This window comes from Chiloscyllium punctatum, chromosome 8, assembly GCF_047496795.1.
Source record: "Chiloscyllium punctatum isolate Juve2018m chromosome 8, sChiPun1.3, whole genome shotgun sequence".
In the NCBI taxonomy this organism is placed as follows: Eukaryota; Metazoa; Chordata; class Chondrichthyes; order Orectolobiformes; family Hemiscylliidae; genus Chiloscyllium; species Chiloscyllium punctatum.
Genome location: NC_092746.1, coordinates 40,459,196 through 40,484,050, shown reverse-complemented (window position 1 = coordinate 40,484,050; position 24,855 = coordinate 40,459,196). Strand labels below are relative to the sequence as shown.

The window sequence follows — 24,855 nt, the reverse complement described above, 5'->3', positions numbered from 1 at the left end:
GTACCTACTGTCTCAAGCTCAAAACTAAATAATATTTTAATGAATTTATATTCCTGATTAGTCGTGTGGAATGCTGATTTTTTTCAGCTCAATGCATCAGTGAACAGTGTTTAGAAAACTATAAATAACAATGTACAGATTTACATACAACCCGATGAATTGCAAATGTATTTGTGTACTTCCAGACCTAACCAGAAGGTGCTAACAACTACTTACAGTTAATGAAGCAAATTACAAGAAGATGCCTTTAAATTAGTAAAGGGAAATATCACACTGGATGTCTCACCAGTCTGTGCTGTAAGTGAGGAACCTAATCTGCTGATACTGCAAGTCATTGATCTGTTTTTAGTCACAAACAGGAATATGTGAGGATAAAACACTTCCCTGAATAGTTACAGTCATGGTTTTGGTGTGTTTTCCAACTATTCTCTCATCTCAGCTTAAAACAGCCCTCAGAAAAACCAAGGGAATTCAGGTTTGTACTGCCAATGGACAAGGTCTTTTTATTGTGGTAAAAACAATGACTGCAGATGCTGGAAACCAGATTCTGGATTAGTGGTGCTGGAAGAGCACAGCAGTTCAGGCAGCATCCAAGTAGCTTCAAAATCGACGTTTCGGGCAAAAGCCCTTCCTGATGAAGCCCTTCCAGCATCACTAATCCAGAAGGTCTTTTTATTAACAGTGCATATGCACTTTGTTCCAAATTTCATAGATTGATGTGAAATATATAACACAAAAATAGCCTATTCAGATCAACTTGACCTGTTCTTCTCCTTAAGAACTCCTCTAGCTACCCCATAAAATAATCCAAGCTATTTAATCTCAGCTAAGCTACATGGAATCCAGTTCCACATTGTAACCACCCTCTGGCTAAATAAGTTTCTCCTGTATTGCCAACTGAAATACATGTTAGATTGGTTTGGTTCGGAGGTCTCATCTCCTAATTGGTTTCAATCAATAACAGCATTAGTATTGTATAATGCTAACTGATAATAACATAGGCTGATACTTCAGTAGAGTAGTGAGAGGGTCTGAGATTACTCATGGTATCATCAATTTGATGTGATTTGAAACCACTAATGTCTTAGTACCTGGTGAATGTTAAAGATCTCACACAAAGGCAGTTGAAGGGTGGAAAGCATTCATTGTTAAGCAAGTTCACTTTTAGATATATTTTGAGCCCTTCGAAATACTGGTACTGCTGTTAATCCAGGTACTATACCTGCTTAACAGTATTTGTACTACAGAGTAAAGTTCTTTGATTAGATTACTTACAGTGTGGAAACAGGCCCTTCGGCCCAACAAGTCCACACCGACCCGCCGAAGCACACCCACCCATACCCATTCCCCTACATTTACCCCTGCATCTAACACTACGGGCAATTTAGTATGGCCAATTCACCTAACCTGCACATTTTTGGACTGTGGAAGGAAACCGGAGCACCCGGAGGAAACCCACGCAGACACAGGGAGAATGTGCAAACTCCACACAGTCAGTCGCCTGAGGCGGGAATTGAACCCGGGTCTCTGGCGCTGTGAGGCAGCAGTGCTAACTACTGTGCCACCGTGTCGCCCAGGTTCAGGCAGGTTCAGGGCACCTGGCCAATGGGGTGAAACACAACTTTGCTAGGGATACAATATGAAAAAGTTTATTTTACACATGTATGGACTTTCTTGCCACCTACTGTTTTTGCAAATGCACTGATGATGACTCTTACTCTCTTATGATGACAGAAATACATCAACCATGGTTGTGCCTCTGTGCACATGCATAAGGGAGTTGCTGTACCTACCTGTACACAAGCGGGTCTCCAGTTCCTGTTCTGGACATAGATGCTCATTATCCATTGCCTGGATGATCACTGCTTTTGTTCGTACCTGTACACCACCATAGCCAAGATCCTCATTATTCACACATGTCAGTTGACAAGAACTCCACACAGACCATTCTGTCAGGTAACAGTCACCTGCAAGCATCAAGAAACAGGTCATAATGTGGTCAATATGCGCACAAAGTTTTCAGTAAGACTTGCATTTTTTGGAGTGTCATTGAGTGAATATTGTTCCACAAACTATTTCTTTGCAAATCTGGACTAGTTACATTATATTATACTATGCCACCCTCCTGTGTGAATGTTAGTGTCCCATAGTCAGTTGGAGGAACAGTAAACTGTGCCATTTAGTGCAGGTTTTGTATCCCCAGCTTGGTAGTTTTCTGGTCTAGATTTTAATTCAAACAAAACCCATTCAAATACATGGAGGTGCAAACAGGCCTATTGCGTAATCTCGGTCAATCTGAAATAATGAGTTGCCAAGTGGCTTCCAAAGGAAGAAGGGAGATCTGAGGAAAATAGGAGGAGGAGTAGCTCATTTAGCTGGTACAGCCTGCTCTGTCATTCTATTTCTTGGTGATCATCCACCTCAATATCATATTTCTGAGCTAGCCCCATCACTCTTTGGCTATTGGTAAACCTTTTGCAAAATTACTTAACTTCTAGATAAAGCATTGCTTACTGAAAGCTGTAACTCTATCAACAACTACGAAATTCCTTGTGTCTGTCATTTTATATAAACATGCTGAATTTAAAATTAGGAAAATCAGACATTGTACTCATTCTATTTTCTCATGCAAGTTAGAAGAAGAGAAATTCCACTACTGTGTGCCTGTCAGGTCTCTGGGATTTAGATACATGGAACACGGAAACAGCACTCTATAAATATTGCTTTGACTTTAACATGAAATGAGTCAACTTTAAACTTAATGCCAAATGGAGTAAATTCACTGGACTGCAGGTTGATAGAGTATGGGTTTCTGTGAGGTATTGAAAGCAGTTTCCTGGAGATTTTGAAAGATAATTAGATTTTGCAGTGTGTTTGTCACTCAGTCTAGTAACATAGTACAGAAACTTGGCCTACATCAAGTGGAAAGTAACAGTGACTGAATACCATTGAGATGTGGATGCAGAGATGGATGTGGGGAATAACAAGAAATGACATGAACCAGCACATCAAAAAGTCAGTGAAGGCTGTGGAGACCACTGAAGGAAGTAGCCAAATAGAGATTAAAATGGTACGGTCATCTGTTGTGGAAAGACAGAGATAGAGAAGGGGAGAGAGAGAATGTTGTAAGGTGAGTTATTAATATCGGACACAGGAAAATGGAGACGAAGGCCAAAGACTGGGCGCAAAGATGTGGTGACATGAATTTTAAAAACATTGGGATTGGAAGAGGAATGGATGACTAACAGGAGGAGATGGAGAGCGGTGATAGACCAGTGCTGTGTCAACCACAAGTAAAATGGTTGGGAGGGAAGAGAGTAAGAGGACGAGGAAGAGGAGGGGGAGGAAGAAGAAGAAGAAGACAACTTCTCATTATTGTTGCAGCAGACTTAAAAAAAGCAGGAGAGATAGAATTTCTGTGCCATTTTGGCTGCAAGAGGCATCTGAACAGTTAGAGGGAAAACATTGAAGGCTTATATTGAGATAGTGTGATTAGGACTGTTGCAGAGTGGTTAGAAGATCTGGGGCTAAATTTTAATGGAGGAAATTGATAGAGATTGTGATTAATTGTGTTGCTGAGTCCTGGCGTTATTTCTTTACGCTGATTTGAATTTCCCTTCTCTCTCTCCTGATTCCAGCCAATTTCAATTATTTCCCTGCTACTCTCTACGACTGTCTGGCCGAAGGCCCAGTAGAATAATAATAAAGCCCCAAATAGCTAGAAAGTGAGAAGAAATCCTGAAGATCTAAAGGACTGCAATTCCTTCTTCGTTTCTATGTGTCCATTTAAAATATCCTAATTGCCACAATAGGCCTTGATACAACATTCCTGCTTTAAGCCCATCTTATTCTGCTCAGTCTGTAGTAAGCTTCATTTAGTCAAAGGGATCTAGCTGTGACCATGCCTTGTGTGTCTAATGACATCCAATCAAAAAAGTGAGTCTGGGTTGAGGTTGGAAGGACCAATGGAAGTTTCATAAGGAAAATATATCCCCTCTTGATAATAAAAGAAAACTAATTGCTGACTGGAATCAGGAGAGAGAAGGGAACTATACCAGACAAAGTAAACTGTTTGCCATTACTCTTTATTACCAAGTTGCTTTAGAATAAAGTAGTTTAGTTTGAAATAAGCTTTGCCTCATCTTAATTTAAGGGGCATTGAAGAACTATATCTGGGAAAAGCACAGAGAACAGAATGCTATTGTTGCACTTCAAGGTTTATGCTTCCATTCAAATAGATATTGGGCAATGTTAGTCAAAAGGCATAACAACAATAAGGCACCAAGACCATTTAGTGACTCACATTACTAAACCAAAGCTCTGAATTTATCACTGTGCTGTAAGCCCCAAAATGCATCAGCAGGTATGTTGATTTTGCATATCTGCTGTCTTTGTAGGTATTGAATGACAGGTAGCCCTGTGCCGCAGAAGCATCATAATAACAGATATCAAGGGGTGTAAAAAAGCTGGAATATCATAACAGCAGTGAAATTACTTACTAAAATGAGGATTTTGAGATTTTATGGCCCAATGCCATCTGAACCACTTAAGCATATAAACCCATATACATCAGAAAAATTATAATGCAAGCTTCTTAATTCTATTTATATTGATTAATCTCATGCAGCGCCATAACTATGCTGCAAAAAGCAGTATATAAATCTGTAGGGAAAATAACAGAAGGAACATACATTTTAAATTTGATGCTATGGATATAAATAATAAATATTAAACTTTGATACTGTTGACAACCAATGTGAAGGATGCTGAGAAGACATTAAAAATGATGCATTATACATTACTTAAATTCAATGTAACTATGATAGTGCCTTACTGACAACTGTAGAGCAATTTCCATTTGGAATGTCTAATGTACAAATTACATTGAAAATGTCAGTAATCTTCTCTCGTAAGTGTGTTATTTCTATTCGGGAAGACTATGAAAGGCAGTGAATTGCATAATTTATTTTGTAATGCTCCCTTTGTAAGAACTGTCCAAAAAAGCCTTAGAAGCTGTTGATTTTCAATGCCTTGGATTCAACTTTCCCTCTTTGATTTTGAGTGAGCTGGAACACTTGTGTAATAGATTTCTTCCTGTCCTACTTCAAGTAAATTGTTAACACATTTCAAAAATAAATACATTGATAATTTATTGAACTAGAGAAAAGTTTTAACATTTATGTACAAGCCACTGAACAAAACAAAAAATAGCACAGTTAGTTACATCCGCACAAGAATATTCATTACTTTGAAGATATAGATATATTTTATAAATAAAACAATTCAGGTACAGGAAAGAGAAATCATCAATAAGTTCGACAAAGAATAGGTGATAGTATGACATTTGCTGCTTAAATCTTATCATCTTCTTCAATGGTGGCATTTCCTTACACAGATTCCATAATACTGTTTGTTATTTAACAAATTAAACACACCGTATTTAGAATCTTGAGTAGGCTTAAGAATTTGTACTTGCAGCAAACATCAGAAATTGGGCACATATTGGACTCAAATTCTTTATGTGCTCTCCCATGCATGAATCTTTGTGGAAAAAAGCCCCTTCCTCATACTTTTCAGCATTGTATCATTTTTGAGAACCAACAGCACCTGGGCATGGAACAGTACAAGCTGCTTGCAGAACGATTTGCTTGTTTCCATTCACCATAGGCTCTACGTCAGCACACAACTCATCATCCACAATCTGGCCAGGATCATCACTGGATCCATCGAAAACAACACATGAGATGTTACGGAATTTCATGCCATCACCACAATGTGCATCCTTCAACAGGAGAAAAAAAAATTGTGAATTCATTGAAGTTCATTATAACACCAGTAATAAGTTATGTTGATGGAAACACTTTTTGAGTAAGAGTGATCAATTTTGAGAGGATGAGTGTAGAAAGGACATAACCTCTGAATGATAAAACTTTTAAAAGAGCACAGAAAAAAAAAGAGACTGAGCAGTTCATTTACAGATTCTTCAAAAATTGCACCATATTTTGTACATAGGCATAACGTGTAAAATATCAAAAAGGTAATTCTAAATAAATGAAAATATCTGATGAGTCCATAGTGTATTATTATAATCAGTTTCAGCATGAACGTTAAGAAAGATATGAAGACCCTGGAGTGTGAAGAAGAGATTTATGAATAATTAAATTAAGGATGAAAGACTTTACCATAAAGGCCTTCAATATATATTTTGTTGCTTTTTTTTAGGTTTGGAATGTGAGTTGAGATTCAGAATTAAACCTTGATCAGCTACTTATTTTAAAGGAGAAGAGAACAAAGACAGATGTTTGCTGTTTGGAACTGGTCTTGAAGATAATACAACATAATTATTGTTCTAAGAGCACTATAGATGAATCTCTGCTCAATATTATACACTGAGAAGGTAGCTGGTTGACTGTTGAATTGGTCAATCAAAGGAGGGCTGGTGCTAACCAGCCAACCACAGAAAATGTCGATTAGAAAGAGAAAAGAACAGTTCTCATTGGGTTTTAACAGGACAGTGATTTTTGTAAACTCTGGAGTCAGCCATTACTTTTTGCCCGCCCTCTCTCTCTCTCAACATTCCTTTTGACTTATCAAGTTGTTGAATGTTCTGAGAAAAGAATTCCAGTCTGCAGGAAATGGGTGAATGCTTCTGGAAGTCTGCTGAAGCTGTTTACCTTGACCACTGACTTTGGAATTGCCTTGACCACTGACTCTGTTCTATTTGCCTGTGAACAAACCATTCTCAAAGGATTTTATGTATGTCTGGTAACCATCATTTGAAACAATTTGTTTTATTTTCTTTTCTTTTAACAATGTCAATCTGTCTGTGGGACTAGGGTTTATGATCAAAGAAGCTTGAGCTTTAGATCATAGACATTAACTAGATTACCTTGTTGTATATCTGTGTTACATTATTAATAATAAATTGTTAACTTTTGTTTAAATCATAAATGTGGTGCCCAAGATCTGTTCTTTGTTAAATCTGCTTGGGACAATTTGGCAATTTTGATGGTCATTGAGTGTTTTAATTTCAGTGTGTTCCAAATCCAGTGATAGTGAGACTGATTTGATTTGGGTTCCTATCCCTGTATCATATCATTAATTATGATGATTAACAGTAGAAATTGGGCCTCTTATCATTCTTAGAATATGGGTTAAAAGGATGTGTAATTGTGCTCAAAATTATAATTGAAAACAAAAATTTCTGGAAATCACAGCAGATCAGACAACATCCACAGAGAGACAGTAAACTAATGTTTCAAGTCTAGCTGACTCTTCATCTGAGCTCAAAGTTATGAGTTGTTTTGATAAGTTAAAGACAAGACACAACAATGGGTTAATGAGTTGAATCTTGACCCTCACTCAAGTAGGAAATGGAGGTGGGAAAGTGTTTAAAATAGAGACAGCACCCTGTGTGTCAGACCCCTGACTCCACCAAGTCCCCTGGAACTTTTCCTGAGGGTCTGGCAGCGAACTCATGAATCAAGGGTCATTTGAGGCAAATGGAAGGAGGCCAACTCAGATGTTCCAATCAGTCTCCAGGTTTGTCACATCAAAATCATTTATATAAATGATGAAAAGCGGTGGACCCTCTACTGATCCTTGTGGCATACTACTGGTCACAGGAGTCCAGTCTGAAAAGGAACCCTCTACCATGACCCTCTGTTTTCTACCTTCATGCCAGTCCAGGTGTAGAAGTTGCCATTGCGCACTTTGTTGAAAGATGTTTTCAAATTCATTCATGGAATGTGGATTTTGCTGCCTGGGCCAGCAGTTCACACCCACCCCTTACTGCTATTGGGAAGGTGCTGGTGAGCTGTTCTGTGAATTGCTGCAGTCCATCTGCCATCGTATACTTACAGCACTGTTTGGGAGGGAGTTCCAGGATTTTGAGAGTGAAGGGATGGTCATATATGGGAGCTTTCAGGAGCTGGTTTTCCCATGTATCTGCTACTCTCATCAGACAGTCATGCAGTATGGAAACAGATCCTTTGGTCCAACTAATCTACGTTGACCATATTTCCAAACCAAACTAGTCCCACTTGACTGCTTTTGACCTATATCTATTTCTACCGTTAGTCATCATAATTAATGTTATGACACAGGGATAGGAAACCAAATCAAATCACAAGAGATGGGGGTCATACTAAATGAGTCTTTTGCATCAGTGTTTACTGCAAAGAAGGATATGGAAGATACAGAACATAAGGAAATAAAGAACCACATCTTGAAAGATGTCCATATTATGGAGGAGGATGTGCTGGACATCTTCAAATGCATACAGATGGACAAATCCCCAGGACTTGATCAGGTGCACCCTAGAGCTCTGTGTGAAGCTCGGGAAGTGATTGCTCGGCCTCTTGCTGAGATACTTGTATCATTGATAGTCACAGGTGAGGCGCTGGAAGCTTGGAGGTTGGCTAAGGTGGTGCCACTGTTTAAAACGGATGGTAAGGAAAAGGCAGGGAACTATAGACCGGTGAACCTAACATTGGCGGTGAGCAAGTTGTTAGAGGGAATCCTGAGGGGCAAAATTTAAATATATTTGGAAAGGCAAGTATTGATTAGGGATAATCAACATGGCTTTGTGCATGGGAAATTATATCTCTTGAACTTGATTGAGTTTTTTTGAAGAAGTAACAAAGAGGATTGAAAAGGGCAGAGCAGTAGGCACAATCTAATGGACCTCAGTAAGGCAGTTGGCAAGGTTCCTCATGGTAGACTGGTTAGCAAGGTTAGATCTCATGGAATACATGGAGAACAAGCTATTTGGATATGGGACTGGCTCAAAGGTAGAAGACAGAAGAACATGGTTGAGGGTTGCTTTTCAGACTGGTGACCTTTGACCAGTGGTGTGCCACAAGGATCACCCCTGGGTCCACTGATCTTCATCATTTATATAAATGATTTGGTGTGAACATAAGAGGTATAGTTAGTTGCAGATGACACCAAAATTGAAGATGCCGTGGATAGTGAAGAAGGTTACTTCAGAGTGTAACATCTTGATCAGATGGACCGAAGGCCCAAGGAGTGGCAGATGGAGTATCATTTAGATCAATGTGAGGTGCTGCAATTTGGAAAGACAAACCAGGGTAGGAATTAAACATTTAATGGTAAGGTCCTGAGGAGTTTTGCTGAACAAAGAGACCTTGGAGTACTGGTTCATAGTTCCTTGCAAATGGAGTTACAAGTAGATAGGATAGTAAAGAAGGCATTTGGTATGCTTGTTTTTATTGGTCAGTGCTTTGAGTATAGAAGTTGGGAGGTCATGTTATGGCTGGACAGGACATTGCTTAGGCTACTACTGGAATACTGCATGCAAATCTGGCCTCCCTGGTATATGAAGGACGTTGTGAAGCTTGGAAGGGTTTAGAAAAGATTTACAAGTATTTTGCTAGGGTTGGAGGGTTTGAGCTATAGGGAGAGGCTGAAAAGACTGGGGTCATTTTCCCAGGAGCATCAGAGACTGAGGGGTGACCTTATCAAGTTTTATAAAATTATGAGGGGCATGGAGATGCTAAATAGTCAAGGTCTTTTCCCTGAGGTGGGTGAGTCCAAAACTAGAGGGCATAGGTTTAAAGTGAGAGGGGAAAGATATAAAAGGGACCTAAGGACAACATTTTCCTGTAGAGGGTGGTGTGTGTATGGAATGAGTTGCCAGAGGAAGTGGCGGAGGCTGGTACAATTGCAACATCCGAAAAGCAACGAGAAGGGTATATGAATAGGAAAGGTTTAGAAGGCCTATTGCTAGCAAATGAGACTAGATTTATTTAGGATATTGGGTTGGCATGGACGAATTACACCAAAGTGTCTGTTTCCGTGCTGTATATCTATGACTCTATATGAACTCTCTGTGTAAAAAAATTGTCCCTCATGTCCTTTCTAAATCTTTCTCCTCTCACTTTAAAAAATATACACCCTAGATTTGAACTCCCCCACCCTTGGGAAAGACCCTTACTGTTAACCTTATCTATGCCCCCGGTGATTTTATAAACCTCAATCTCTTACGGTCCAGTGAAAGAAATCCCAGCCCATCCAGCCAATCTTTATAACTCAAACCTTCCATTCCCAGCAATATCTTTTTTGACCCCTTTCCAAGGTAATAATATGCTTCCTAAAGCAGGGCAACCAGAATCGTACCTAGCCTCTAGAAAGAGTTCTCACTAATGTCCTCTACAACATCAACATGACATCCCAACTGCAGCGAAGACAAGCATGCTGAATGCCTTCTTAACCACCCTGTCTACATGTGAAGCAATTTTGAAAGAATTATGAACCTGAACACCTGGGTCTCTCAGTTCTACAACATTACCCAGGGCCCTACCAATAACTGTGTAAGTCCTGCCCTCGTTTCTTTTACAAAATGCAATAATTTACATTTTTCCAAATGCATTTGCCACTCCTCAGCCATTGAGCCAATTGATCAAGATCTCTTTGTAAGCTTAAGTAACCTTCTCCACTGCTGAGTATACCACCAATTTTGGTGTTACCCACAAACTTATTAACCATGGCTCCTAAATTGTCATTCAAATCATTTATATATATGACAAACAATAGTGCACCCAGTACTGACCCCTGCAGAACACCGCTGGTCACAGGCCCCCAGTCCGAAAAACTATGCTCCACCACCCTCTTGTTTCCTATTGCCATTCTAAGTGGGAGAAAGCACAGTTTGAGAAGGTACTGTCTAACCAGCCATCACGAGTTGCTTCAGTGCACCTTATAGAAGGTTCACACTGGTGTCACTGGGCACTGATGACGGATGGAGTGAATGCTGAAGGTCTTAGAGTAAGAAGGATCGATAGTTTTGATAGTCACCCTATGGCATACTTGGTGTTAAAGGCAGTTACTTTCACCTCGCCTCTGAAATGAAGCACTCTTTTATCCATGTTTGTGCCAAGGCTGATTTTAAATCACGAGTTTAGTAGTTTTGGTGGGCCTCAGGTAGTTATTAGTCGCAATGCCAGTGACCCTTCTATTACTTTGCTGATCATTGAGAATTATTATTATGAGTTATTTATTGTCACATACAACCAGAAAGATAGTGAAAAGTGTTTTGTCGCTACAATCCGGTGCCATTTTGAGTTACAAAACATTGAAAAGAAATTACATAAATAGAGTTCAGCTTCTGTAAAAGGGGTCTTCAAACACAGCTCCAGAGCTTCCGTAAGACCTCTGTAAGGTTTCCTGGGTCTTGAGGAGTCCCTGCATTTTAAGGCTACTGCAGCCAAGAGTAGCCACTCCATGCACCAGCTACAACCAATGACCTGCCAAAAACCGCCGCAGATAACAACCCGCCAAATCCAGGCTTCAGGCCTACCACAGCCAGGAGCCCTCCACAGCAGGCACTTCCACCATTGCAGCCAAAGACCCACCAAATTCCCGAGTTCACGCTCCGGGCTTACTGTAGCCAGAAGTCATTGCTAATTGGCCAGGTTGGATTTGTGTTGCTTTTTTATGGATGTGACATACCTGAGCAGTTTTCCACAATGCCATTGTAAACAAACAGGCTGAGGATTCATCTAATTCTCCAATTTAAAGCTTTACTGCTATTTCTAGTTTATTTATTAAGGAGATGCTTTAAGGAGATTATTTATTAATGATGTTGAACAAAATAAAAATATGAAAATTTACATACCTCAACTGTACATTGAGTCCATTCACTATATTGCCATCGATAACACGGTTTGATCAGGCATGGTTTGAACTGTTCCAGCTGCATTATACATGGCCTCCCATCTCCCTGGAATGGCTGAATCAATGTTCTCTTGCGTGTCATTACTCCTAAAGAAAGGAAGCACAGATGCCACATCCACTTGGTGATGAGAAATTGTTTTGATCCTACCACTTATTTCTGTAAACATATTGTTAAAAGGTAAGAGCAAAATTAAAGTCTAGAAACATATATGTGTGTCATTGTTCTTTTAAAGAAAATCAGAAGAATGCTTTCCTACCAAAAAAATGACTTAAATAAAGTGCATTTTCAGATTCCTTCCTTCACTTCCTTTTCTGATTAAAAGAAAAACAGCTTTACCTCTTGGGATGGACATTAGGGTGAAGTTATCAGGTCCCTTACTTGTAAGGGACTTGTAATTTTTAAACTGTGAGAGCATGACAAATTACAATCACAATACTGTTCTCTAAAAATGAGTTAGGATTGTGTAATTGTTTCAGAATATTCTTTCACTAATAATTTATTGTATGTTACATTCATAACTCACGTGTATTTTGCAATATAAATGCAATGAAACTGTTTCTGCTTTGGTCAATCTCTTTATGCCTTTAACAGGTTCTGAGGTAGGCCTCAACCAAGTTAATAGACCTATCGATCACATACAATTAACTGGATAATCCGACTACAGTAACTAGACTTTAATCCACGGACAGTCATCATTATAAAAGCACAATGGTAGCATAGGAATGTTTTTTTTAACCTTAATTAGAAATACAATGTTGTGCTTCAAAATAAAAGTTAAATATGAATGTAGTTCAGAAGACTCACATTTCACCACCTCTACTTTAAAGAGATAATATGCAGCTACTAGTTAAACTACCACCTGCTTGGTTACCTGTAAGACCACATGACTGAGAACAAGCAGACCAGGCTGACCAGTCAGAGAATTGACAATTCACTGGACACTCCACAGCACACGATGAATTCATCTGCCACGATTTCTCTAGACCCAGCTGTTAACAGAAGTGAACAGAACTTTCAAGTACAACAACTGAAAAGAAAAGCATCTATATAGATACAAATTATTTTATTTTCTTAGAATCTTAGTATCTTAAAATCCCTACTGTGTGGAAACAGGCCCTTTGGCCCAAGAAGTCCACACTGACCTTCCAAAGAGTAACCCACCCAGATCCATTCCCCTATCCTGTTATCACTCCTGACTAATGCACCTAACCTACACATCCCTGAACGCTATGGGCAATCTAGCATTGCTAATTCACCTAACCCGCACATCTTTGGACTGTGGGAGGAAACCTTAGTTTAATTCATGTCTTTTTGATAAAACAGAGTTTTGTGCTTCTGCTTTTGCAAAATGATGATCTAGGCACAGTCAATGTTGGTATGTTGGTCAGTGTGTGAAGAAAACCCTCTCAATTTTCATTTCATTAATTTAAATGGAGCAAAATTGAGTAGCACTGACCTATGTTCCCACCTTGCCGATTTTATGAAAATTGTTCTGGCCAAATAAACCACTGTACCTGGACACAGGAGTATTGCCTCATTATCAATATCTTACAATATACAATATGCTTATATTACAAGCAATCAACTTATGCTAAAATGCCTATGTCTGGCTTTTTTTGTTATCAAACACTGCCTTTAAAGCAGCCTCCCATCTTCAGGGTTATTTCTGGTACTAACTCATATAATGCATGAGCAACAAATGGAAGATCAATGAAAATTAATAAACAACAAAATCAATTATTATGCTCAATTATTTCTCATAGACCGTGTGACGAAGACAATTAGATAGAATGCTTCAAGAGCTTTCAGATGGTGCATGTGTATTAAAATAATCAAAACATTGCTAAAACAGCTTCATTCTAATTAGGATCAGGAAATAGCCTTGCATAATAGTAGTTAGCCTCTCTGATGTGTCTATCCATTTATTTCTTTTCACACCTATTCAGAGAGGGACACAAATATAGTTATTCACATCCAAGTAATAAACTCAGGTTAGTAACGTTGATCACATTTATCTTTTGAGGATTTAATGTAATTCAAGGATTCAAAATAAAATGCTTCATCAAGTGGACAATAGATGACAAATACATTTTACGATGTGATTATTAAATAAAAAATTTGGAAAAATGCCAAACCAACTGGTTAATTGTTATCCTGCACTATCTCTCCAAATTAAGCTAAAAAGCTATAATTGAACTTTTCCTTTCTGTTACATAAATTCTATTCATGAAGATTTAACCGGCACGAGTATTAAGCATTATGCTTAATAGGATGAGAATTTGTTATGTGCATTTTTATAATGGTTAGGATGAACATCACATTTGTGTTTTTTTCTGTTCAAATATCTAAAAAAAATCTATTCAGCCAATTTCAGTGACAACCATTTTCCTGTAACTAATCCTTACTAACTATTTTGCTTTTACATTGAACGGAAAAGAGTTATGTTTGTGGGATGTCAGTTATTTCATTCCCAGAATATCACTATAGAAATTTCTTACAGTAGTGTCCATCCATAAGCTCAGAAATGGGAATGTTCACTGATGATTGCAAAATATTCAGCACAATTTGCATCTGCTCAGATACTGAAGTAGCCTGAACGGGCAACTTGACGTTTCGGGCTAAAGCCCTCCTGATGAAGGGCTTTTGCCTGAAACATCAATTTTCCTGTTCCTCGGATGCTGCCTGACCTGCTGTGAATTTCCCGCACCACTCTAATCTTGTTCTAATCTCCAGCATCTGCAGTACCCTCCTCTACCTACTGAAGTAGCCTGCTCATATGCAGCAAGATCTGGACAATGACCAAGTTTTGCCTTACAAGTGGCAAGTAACAATGACACTAAGCGATTGCCAGGCCATGATCATCTCCAATAATAATCTGAACATTATTGCTTGATATACAGTGACATTAGCATTGCTGAGTCCTTTACTATCGACACTATCACTGTCGACCGAATTGGAACAATCATATAAATACTAAGGCTACAAGAGCAGATTAGAGGGTAAGAATTCTGTGGTGTATAACTCATCTCTGCCTCCTCAATGCCTGTTCATCATCTGCAAAGCATAATTCATGTACATTGGAATACTCTTCCCTTGCCTGAATGATATAGCTTCAACAGCTCTCAAAAAGCTTGACTGAAGCAGCCCACTTTGATTGCCACCCTCCTCACAACCTTCAACATTTATTTCCTCCACCACAAATGTACACTGGCAGCAAGTTATATGATCTTCATGATGCATTGTAGCAACACACTCAGGATCCTGTGTCAGCACTTTACAAACCTGTCACACCAATTCTGATTTGGAATTATATAGATGCTCCTTCATGGTCACTCGGTTGAAACCTGAGTACTGCCTTCCTAATAGCATTGTGAAGTACCTTTCGTGTTAATGATAATGGTCTCATCATCAATTGTTTGTAAGGAATTGATTCACTTGATGGGTTAGTTTATTTGAAATAGTAAAACACATTACAAGTTATGAAGCAGCCTTTTTTGAAACCAATCGATTTGTGTGTGCTATTTGTAGACTCAGAGCAGTGTAATGGTCAGGCAGAATTGCAAACTTTTATATAAATGGCACATGGAACCTATAAAATGAACTTTCTTAAAGGCAATGTACACATACAACATTGTTCTCCTTTCCAAAATAAAGTTTATTTACTTATATTTGCAACTTTGCCAATGAGTTTCTGTAACATATGGATAATTTGCTGATGTGTTCAAGTCTCATGATGGGTAATTTGACTGAAGAGGTGATTGATTGCTATAGCCATTCTGTTTGTCAAGTTTTTTTTCATGAACTAGATTTGCATTTCCAGACTTTGCTGATCTTCATATACTACAGCCAGGTTTTGATCTAGATTAGTTACTGACTTGTTCTGGAAATTGTTGTGAGTGGCTCAAATCTTTTTGTCATTCACTGCCTTGTTCTGTATAAGAATAGAATCCCTACAGTGCAGAAAGAGGCCATTCAGCCCACAGAATTTGCATCGACCCTCCAAAGAGCATCCTACTCAGACCCATCCAAGATTAGAGTGGTGCTGGAAAAGCACAGCAGCTCAGGCAGCATCCGAGCAGCAGGAAAATCAACGTTTTGGGCAAAAGCCCTTCATCAGGAATAGAGGCAGAGTGCCTGCAGGGTGGAGAGATAAATGAGAGGAGGGTGGGGGTGGGGAGAAAGTAGCATAGAGGCTCTATGCTACTTTCTCCCCACGCCCACCCTCCTCTCATTTATCTCTCCGCTCTGCAGGGTCTCTGCCTCTATTCCTGATGAAGGGCTATTGCCCAAAACGTCGATTTTCCTGCTCCTCGGATGCTGCCTGAACTGCTGTGCTTTTCCAGCACCACTCTAATCTAGAATCTCGTTTCCAGCATCTGCAGTCCTTGCTTTTACCTACTCAGACCCATCCTCCTACCCTATCCCTGTATGCCCGCATTTATCTTGGTTAATGCACCTAGCCTGCACATCCTGGATGGTATGGACAAATTAGCATGGCCAATCCACCTAACCTACACATCTTTGGACTGTGGAAGGAAACCCACGCAGACATGGGGAGAATTTGCAAAGTCCGAGGCAAGAATCGAATGTGAGTCCCTAGTGCTGTATATAATATTGTGATTCTGCGTATTGTTCACCTGTACTAGGTTAGCAAGCTGCTTTACATATTATTTGCACACAAAGTAATGTCGACTTATAACTTGTAATGTGTTTTATTATTTTATATAACATGACATTACAGAGTTGACCAGGAAATCAGAGGCTCAACAGAAACTGCAGCAGACTATTCAAGAAACACAGATCAGAATATGTCTTTTTTTATTCCTTCATGGGAAGTGTGCATTACTGGTTGAGCCAGCATGTATTTCCCTATTCCTGGTTATCTTTGAGGTGGTGGTGACTTGCCTTTTTGAATTGCTACAGTTCAAATATAATGGAATGTTTCACTGTCTGCTACAATGGATGAGCTAAAATTTCAGCTCTCTGTTGTGGAGAGTAATATGAATGTTCAAGGGGGCAGTACTGAACAACGAGATCAGGTTCAATCTGATTCATCTAAACTCCAGGAGATACAAACATAGTTTTTCATTATGTTTAATGCAATAGAACTACAAAAAAAAATGTTTCCACTGCTGCAAATTGAAAAGATAACACACCATTATTTCAGGGAGAAGAGGGTTAGTATGCTGCAAACATCTGCAGCCATGAAAACCTGCAATGTGGAAGTCCTGCTGAATTTAACTTTTTTTAGTTCATTTCTTGCCAGATTTCCTCTTGTGCAAGAATCCAGAACTAGGTGTCATTGTTTAAAAATAATGGTCACCCATTTAAGGCAGAGATGAGGACTGCCTTTTCTCCCCTGAGAGATTGAGAATCTCTGAAATTCCCTACCTCAAAAGGCAGTGGATGCAGAATCATTACTTTTTTTTTTAGGCAGAGGTAAATAGCTTTTTGATTAGCAAGGAGATGAAAGATGATAAAGGGTATGCAAGGATGCAGAGTTCAGATTCAAATTAAAACAGCCATGATCATATTGAATGGTGGAGCAGATTCTTGTTTGGGTGTTTATATGATTGAGAGGCTATTGAGTCTGCATCTAAGCACCAGAGAGGAAAGGGAGATTCCGGGGATAGGGAGTTGGGAGTGCTGGGGAGGACATCACTGGTGTGTATTGAGATTATAGCTGGGTGGGCGAGATGAGACACAGAGTTGCTCATGTCAGCAGGCTAGCTGGCATAGGGTGGGCACATGGGTTGTGCGAGACAGATGCAGGGAGGAAGCACCACAAGTAATGCTCTAAAACTTCTTGACAACATCTTTACTGCTGCCTCCTCCTGTCAGCTGTCATGTATCTTGAATCCCGAAAAATGCTTCCTCCATCCATTAATTTGAAACGTTTGTCAAAATGTGATGCAAGTGGCCTTATTAACATGTTGAAAAACTGACTTGTCTCTCAAGAGCTTATCTTCACCCTGACCTGCTCCAGTTAAATTGAAAGCGGACATAATCCTGGTGAGTTGTGGTCAGATTTCAGACTCTAATGATTTTAATCTCACTTTGCACTCCCCTTTCCCTCCTAAATACCCACCTGCTTTGAAGGGTGTTAATCCCACCTGTCAATTTGATACTTGCTTCAAATAAATTCCAGAGAACCTCATTTTAGTAAAACCAGCTCCATTATGATCTAACAATTTACACATCTTTTGTTACCTTCATAGAGGCCCTTCGGCCTAACAAGTCCACACCGACCCTCCGAAGAGTATCTCACCCACTACCCAATTACCTTACATTTACCCCTGACAAATGCACCTGATCTACACATCCCTGAACAATTTAGCATGGCCAAATCTCCTAACCCGCACATCTCTGGATTGTGGGAGGAAACCCACGCAGACACGGGGAGAGTGCAATCTCCACACGGACAGTTGTCCAAGTCGGGAATTGAACCCAGGTCCCTAGCGCTGTGATGCAGCAGTGCTAACCACTGAATCAACATGCCACCACCATTGATGAAGAAGACAAAAAAAAGTCATAAGTGATTGACAAGAGATCGTTTAAGTAATATTTAATAGCACGGAGGTGATTCAGAAAAATTATCAGCGATGGATAAGGTGATGAAGCATTCTACTTTAAAAAGCTATTCCTCCAGTAAGTGGATTATTAACATGTGACATACCTCTTCACAGAACTTGAGATCAACTGACTTCCCATCACTGCGAACACAGTCCAGCATTCGTGTTTTAATTCCATTTCCGCAGACTGCTTTATCACTCAGCTGACAAGTGCTCCAATCTATAAAATGGAAGATAATTAGCTGTCTCACAGAATACTTAACATAACAAGCAAGTAATAAAAGGATTTGTTGAGTGGAGTCCAATTAAGCAGTAATCAAAAAGCAAAATACTGTAAATGCTGGAGAGCCCAAAATTAAAGCAGAAAGCGGCGGAAATACTTAGCAAGTCATCTTGCTTTTTTTTAAAGGATTTAATTCCATTCAACTGGTTCCTCCTTCTCTGTAGCATCTGGACAAACAATGCAATCTCCTACACCATTACTTCTGAGGTGCTGTCTTTCTGCTCCAACTGAGGATTTCCATCCAACCCAGTTAACAAGGCCCTCGACCATGTCTGCCCTCTCCCCTTGTTCTCCTTTCGAGAGCAAAGATAAAGTTCCCTTTGTCCTCAAAGTCCATCTGATCAGCCTCCATATTCAAAGGATCACTCCTGGCCATTTCTACCACATTCAGCATTTTGCTGATTTGTTTGATTTGGCATCACATTTACATCTACATTCTGCCAACACTTACACATGTGGTTAACAGTGCAATAATGATCAGATAGCCTGTTTCTTTATCATATTGATTGTGAGGCAGATTTTGATCAGAACCTTAGAGCGAACCCTTCCCCTGCTCTTCTTTGATCAGTGCCTTTCACCTCATCTTTTTACTGGGGAGACCAAAAAGCAGATTGGGCGATTGTTAGCAGAACAGCACAGTTCAGTCTACAAGCATGACCCCAATCTTCCAATGCCCTGCTATTTGAATTTTCCACCTTGCTCTCACACTCTCAGCTCTGTCCTCAGATTAGTGTTCCAATAAAGCTCAATGTAAAATTGAAAGTGTCACCTCATCTTTCAGTCATCCACTTTACAGTCTTCTAGACACAACATCAACAATCTCTGAAGGTAATCTCTGCCCCCATTTTGTTACATTTTTGATTTTTCTCTCATTTTTGCTTTTGTCCTGCAAAGCATTTGTTCTGGTCACATCTTGTTTTGTTTTTGTTGCACCATCACCACATCTTTATAATCCTGGGGGAGCTAACTGTCCTGTCATTCAGTCTTTCCTGAGTTCCATTCAATCACATTTTCTTTTTGTCCTTGTCTCATCCATTTCTTGCACAATATTTGCGTAACTTTTCTAAGTTCTGATGAAAATTCATTAACTCAGAATGTTAGCCCTGTTTCTCTGACCTCCAAGACTGCCTGACCTGCTTATTTCGAGAATTTTCAGTTTCTATTTCCAAATATGTTGTGTTTATCTTACTGAGCTGGTAGACCTTTCAGTGACAGTAATGATGTAATGTAAAAAAAAAGAGTTATCAATTCTATAACAGTATGTGGCATGCCTCAAATTCTGGATATTATTCTTAGATCATCCCTGAAGTGGCCATTTCTGGAATTGAAGGTCATCAATTTTCTGTTCGCGGGTTCAGTATTCAGCCCCTACATACAGGTCGGAATTGGAGAAAAACATTTACTTTGTCCTTGCTCCTGAAACACAGGGTGTACTCAGGTTTTGGATGCCTGAGATCTGCCCAGAACCAAGCCTCATTAATGTATTATCAGTGAGCTGTAGATGCTGCTCAGGCAGCGAGGCATCTTGCTGGTTCCACAAAGGAGAGTTTAGGCTGGCAGCCCTCCTGGCAGCAGCTCTATGGTAAGTCCGGAGAAAGTAAACCTGGAATAAAATGTATCCAAACATTGGAACAGACAGCAATTATGCTGTATGCTAGGTCTTCCTTTTCCTTTCCCTTGCTATTTTTCTCCTGCTACTTTGCAATCTTTAAACACAAGTGTTGCACAGGGTGAAAGCCATTAGCCCCATTAATTCACTTCCATGGGTCACTGACAAACTAACAGAAGTGATTACAAAACAAATATAGGGAATCAATTTTAAACACGGCATTTTTAACATTACATTTCAATAAACTGAATTGTCCCCAGGGAAATGTCCCTCATACTTTTTGTTCAAGACTTTTCCCCCCTAAAGGTTATGCAGAAAAAAATTGAACATCTTTTTAAAGGCCATTGAGAAGGAAGCCTCAGTTACCTGTTACATTATACACGAAGTGAAAGCAATTCTTGTTCAAATGGCAGACTTCAGTCTCAGTTTCAGATGGACAGGGTTTCCCTTCTCCTGGTTGTCTTAATGGGACTGCTGATCGTTCTCGAACAGTACTAATATTACATGGCTAAAATAAAACATGAATGCACTTATACATGGATTAAGGCAAGTTCTCTTCACACAGGCTATTTGTCCACATGTGGGTGTACAAGTAAATAGAAATAAAAATCAGGAGAGACATAAATGAATATCCAATTTGCAATCAGACATTTTACATTTTTGCATAGTAAAAATTGACACCAAAGTCCCTGATTTCTGAACGTATTATTTAATAAACTGTTATTGTCTTCATAATTAGTTTCATGGGTTTTGTTAACACCACATACAAGAGTTGTTTCAATTTTTAAGTTGATTGTGCTGTATTATTTTCACAAATTAATACATTGCAAGCAAAAGTGATATCAGTACTTTAACATGCTTTAAGCAAATTAAAATAAAACCAGGTTTGTTCACAGATTAAAGGATTCTGTAGGTACAATATTCAGTGCAGCCAGTTACCGTCATCTTACCAAAGGACAGTTGCTCCAGGACGTCCATTCAGACACAACACAATCATCAGGGCATGGTAGCTTGCATTGCCTGGAACCTAATGGCATTTCTTCTGGATCGCAGAGGTAGTCTTCAACAGGTTCAATGGGACCATCTATTGTATTCTGCATGCACCTAATGTCACAAAAAGTGACTTAGTTTTACACACACTTGAATAAGAAATGCGCATCCTTGCTTAGGTCAGCTCCTTCATTTGTTCAAAACCTCAAATGTTAAATGGAAATCATTAAGTGACTTCCTATCTTATGTATGAAAATTAGCTTAGATTTGGAACCATCTCTCAACTAGAAAGCCGTTGTTGCTTTGTAACAGAAACTTCTCTACTTTTGTGTGTTTTATCAGAATTCAGTTGACTCACGTAAATCCAAAAATATTGTGATTTCCATCCATCACAAAAATGAGAACTGATGGATAGATAATAGAATCCCTACACTGCAGGAAAAGGCCATTTGGCCCATCAAGTCTGAACCAACCCTTCAAAAGGCATCCTATCCATACCCAGCACCCCCACCCAATACCAGCAACCCCACATTTCCCAAGGCTAATCTACCTAGCCTGCACAACCATGGATCGTTATGGGGCAATTTAGCATGACCAAATCACTTAACCTGCACATTTGTGGACACTGAAGTGCCCAGAGGAAACCCATGCAGACACACGGAGAGTGTGCAAACTCCACACAGACAGTCACCCAATGTTGGCATTGAACCTGGGTCCTTGGTGCTGTAAACCAGCTGTACTAACCACTGAGCCACAATGCCACCCAAATGGAGCCCTAACATTCTTCACATCAGCATCGCCTTCCTCAGCTTGATGCTGGTAGACCATAAGGGCCCAGAGGAAAAGATTATTTCTTACTCATAGAAGAAGAGGTCTGTCAGTGAGAGCAGGAAAGGATAGCTGGAAGTTATTTAAGATGAGATGTGTAGCAGGGGTGTGATAGCACAATTTGAAAACCAGCATTCAATGCTGAGTATAGTCCAGTGACCTAAGCAGGACAGCACAGTGAGTAAGTCAGTTAGATCCCGTTGCGTCTACTATATCAACCCCTCACTCAGCCTTTTCAAGCCTATGCTGACACATCATTGTTCATAGCAACATCAGGTTCACCCATCACTTTCAGGTCCTCACATTCTATCTGCCCGTTCACTACTGGCACTCATTAAGTCATAAAGATGTACATCATGGAAACAGACCTTTCGCTCCAACTTTGTCCATGCTGACCAGATATCCCAACCCAATCTAGTCCCATCTGCCAGCGCCCGACCCAAATCTCTCCAAACCCTTCCTCTTCATATACCCATCCAGATGCCTTTTAAATTTTGCAATTGTACCAGTCTCCATCACTTCCTCTGGCAGCTCATTCCATACACTTACCACCCTCTGCGTGAGAAAGTTGCCCCTTAGGTCTCTTTTATATCTTTCCCCTCTCACCCTAAACCTATGCCCTCTAGTTCTGGACTCCCCCACCCCAGAGAAGAGACTATGTCTATTTATCCTATCCAAGCCCCTCATGATTTTGTAAACCTCTATAAGGTCACCCCTCAGCCTCCGACGCTCCAGGGAAAACAGCCCCAGCCTGTTCAGCCTCTCTCTACAGCTCAAATCCTGCAACCCTGGCAACATCCTTGTAAATCTTTTCTGAACCTTTTCAAGTTTCACAACATCTTTCTGTTAGGAAGAAGACCAGAATTGCACGCAATATTCCAACAGTGGCCTAACCAATGTCCTGTACTGCCACAACATGACCCCCCCCCCCTCCCGACTCCTGTACTCAATACTCTGACCAATAAAGGAAAGCATATTAAATGCCTTCTTCACGTTCCATCCACCTGCGATTCCACTTTCAAGGAACCTGCACTGCAAGGTCTCTTTGTTCAGCAACACTCCCTAGAACCTTACCATTAAGTGTATAAGTCCTGCTAAGATTTGCTTCATCCACATTTTTGTGCGATTCCACATCTCTACCTCAGTCACCCTCAGAAATGCTTTCTAGCAATCTTTCAACATGTTCCATTTTTCATATTTATACATCTCTTCAATGTCTCTTTCCAGGAGGACAGAGAATAGAACACAAAGGGAGAGACAGAGTCCAGGAGGTGGTTCACCTTCTATCTTGTACTGAACATCTGTAGTAGAAGGCACAGGAGATTAGTGGTGTCTTGAATTTGATGTATTAGAAATGGCTAGATGGGGTTCTTGTTAATCATCTGCACAAATAAGTTCCATATTCAATAAAAATCAGTCAAACTTCAGCCTCAGCATTAATTGTCTCATTGAACTCCTTATATCCTGATAATTGACTCTGCACTTACAGACGTGCAATCTTAGGCTCTCAGGAGTTTCAAACCCAGAAGGTATTGGTCAAGAACATCTCAGCAGTGACAGCAAATCACAGCAGATGCTGGAATCTGTACTGAAAACAAAAACATGCTGGAAGTCACACCAGGTCATGGAGGGAGAGCAAGCTAATGTTTCGAGTCTAGATGATTCTTTATTAGAGCTCTGATGCTGCCTGACCCGCTTTGATCTGCAGTATTTGTTTCCTCAGCAGTGAGGGCAGCGATCTGAGTAGGCTGTCACTAAGCTTATTGAATCAACAGGGGTTGTATTACACACAAGTACATGGGTACACAACACAATGTTAGAGTATTGCTGAAAAGAGAGACTTGTTGTCAAAGCTTTTCATCTTACACTCAAGACAAACACAAAAAAGCCAAATTCCAAGCCATCCGAATAATTTAAATAGAAGTGGGCAGATTGGACGAAAACAAAACAATGGAGAACCATCGGTGTCCCCAGCTTTCACTTAATTCAAAACAATCAGTAATATTTTGATACACCTCTTGGTAAGGCCACTGTATCTGAATGCATATTGTTTATAGCAAGTGAAAATGAATCATGTTTTTTGTTTGACCAATTATTTTAAATTGGCTGTTAGTATGGTCATTAGTGTTTTCAGCTGCAAGTGTTACTTAATCAGGAATCACAACTAATAGTAGACTTTGTTTTGGGATTTTACAGTCTGTACTCGACCAGTTATGACCAGCCAAAGAAACAAACTGCATGATTTAATCAGCCAGTCACTGGGATAACGGATCTATGTACCTGGCATTGCACCAAAACTAAAATTTAGATGTAACATTGTGTGATAGACAGTCCATCCCACTGGACTGATAGAAACAGCCTGTTATTAGAAAATGCCACTCACAGAACCACTAGATAGGAGCAGCATGAAATAAAGAATCTTTCCAACCAATTGGCAATTCTTCCTCCTGTAGTATAAATTATTGTGATCATTTGAAATTTAGCAATCTTGCATTTGTCTTGTTGAGTGCAATATTCAAGTTCTTCACTATCAAAAAACTGAATGTTAACTTCCTGTTTAACATTTGAGCACAAAAAATATTTGTCTCTAACAATTTCCTGTTCTGTCTATTGTTAACTACTCTTGCTTAAGTTGTCTATTCTCTTGTGACTAATGACTAGAAGTCTTGTGACAAGACTTCACTACAAACAGGAAGGGAATGTTTGATTGTCATATTGCTTTGTTAGCGATTTTTGAGAAGATTTGTAGCTCAGGTTAATGATAAGTATGTAAGTTAACTCGCTGAGCGTGACAGTTTATTTTCAGATGTTTTGTCAGCATGAATAAGTAACATCATCAGTGAGAATCTCCGGTGAAACACTGTTGGTGTGTCCT

The 24,855-nt window shown here is 39.6% G+C and overlaps 1 protein-coding gene across 1 annotated transcript in view; it reads right to left on the bottom strand.

Moving 5' to 3' along the window:
- Positions 1-24,855, bottom strand: part of LOC140480487 (thrombospondin type-1 domain-containing protein 7A-like) — a 391,066-nt gene that overhangs the window by 24,380 nt on the left and 341,831 nt on the right. Inside the window, exons 17-23 of the mRNA XM_072575404.1 lie at positions 21,113-21,266; positions 20,529-20,670; positions 18,375-18,490; positions 12,570-12,687; positions 11,639-11,784; positions 5,608-5,782; positions 1,794-1,967 (exon numbers count right to left, since the gene is read on the bottom strand). Of these exons, the coding sequence (XP_072431505.1) occupies positions 1,794-1,967; positions 5,608-5,782; positions 11,639-11,784; positions 12,570-12,687; positions 18,375-18,490; positions 20,529-20,670; positions 21,113-21,266 (1,025 nt within the window). The remainder of the gene's footprint in view (positions 1-1,793; positions 1,968-5,607; positions 5,783-11,638; positions 11,785-12,569; positions 12,688-18,374; positions 18,491-20,528; positions 20,671-21,112; positions 21,267-24,855) is intronic.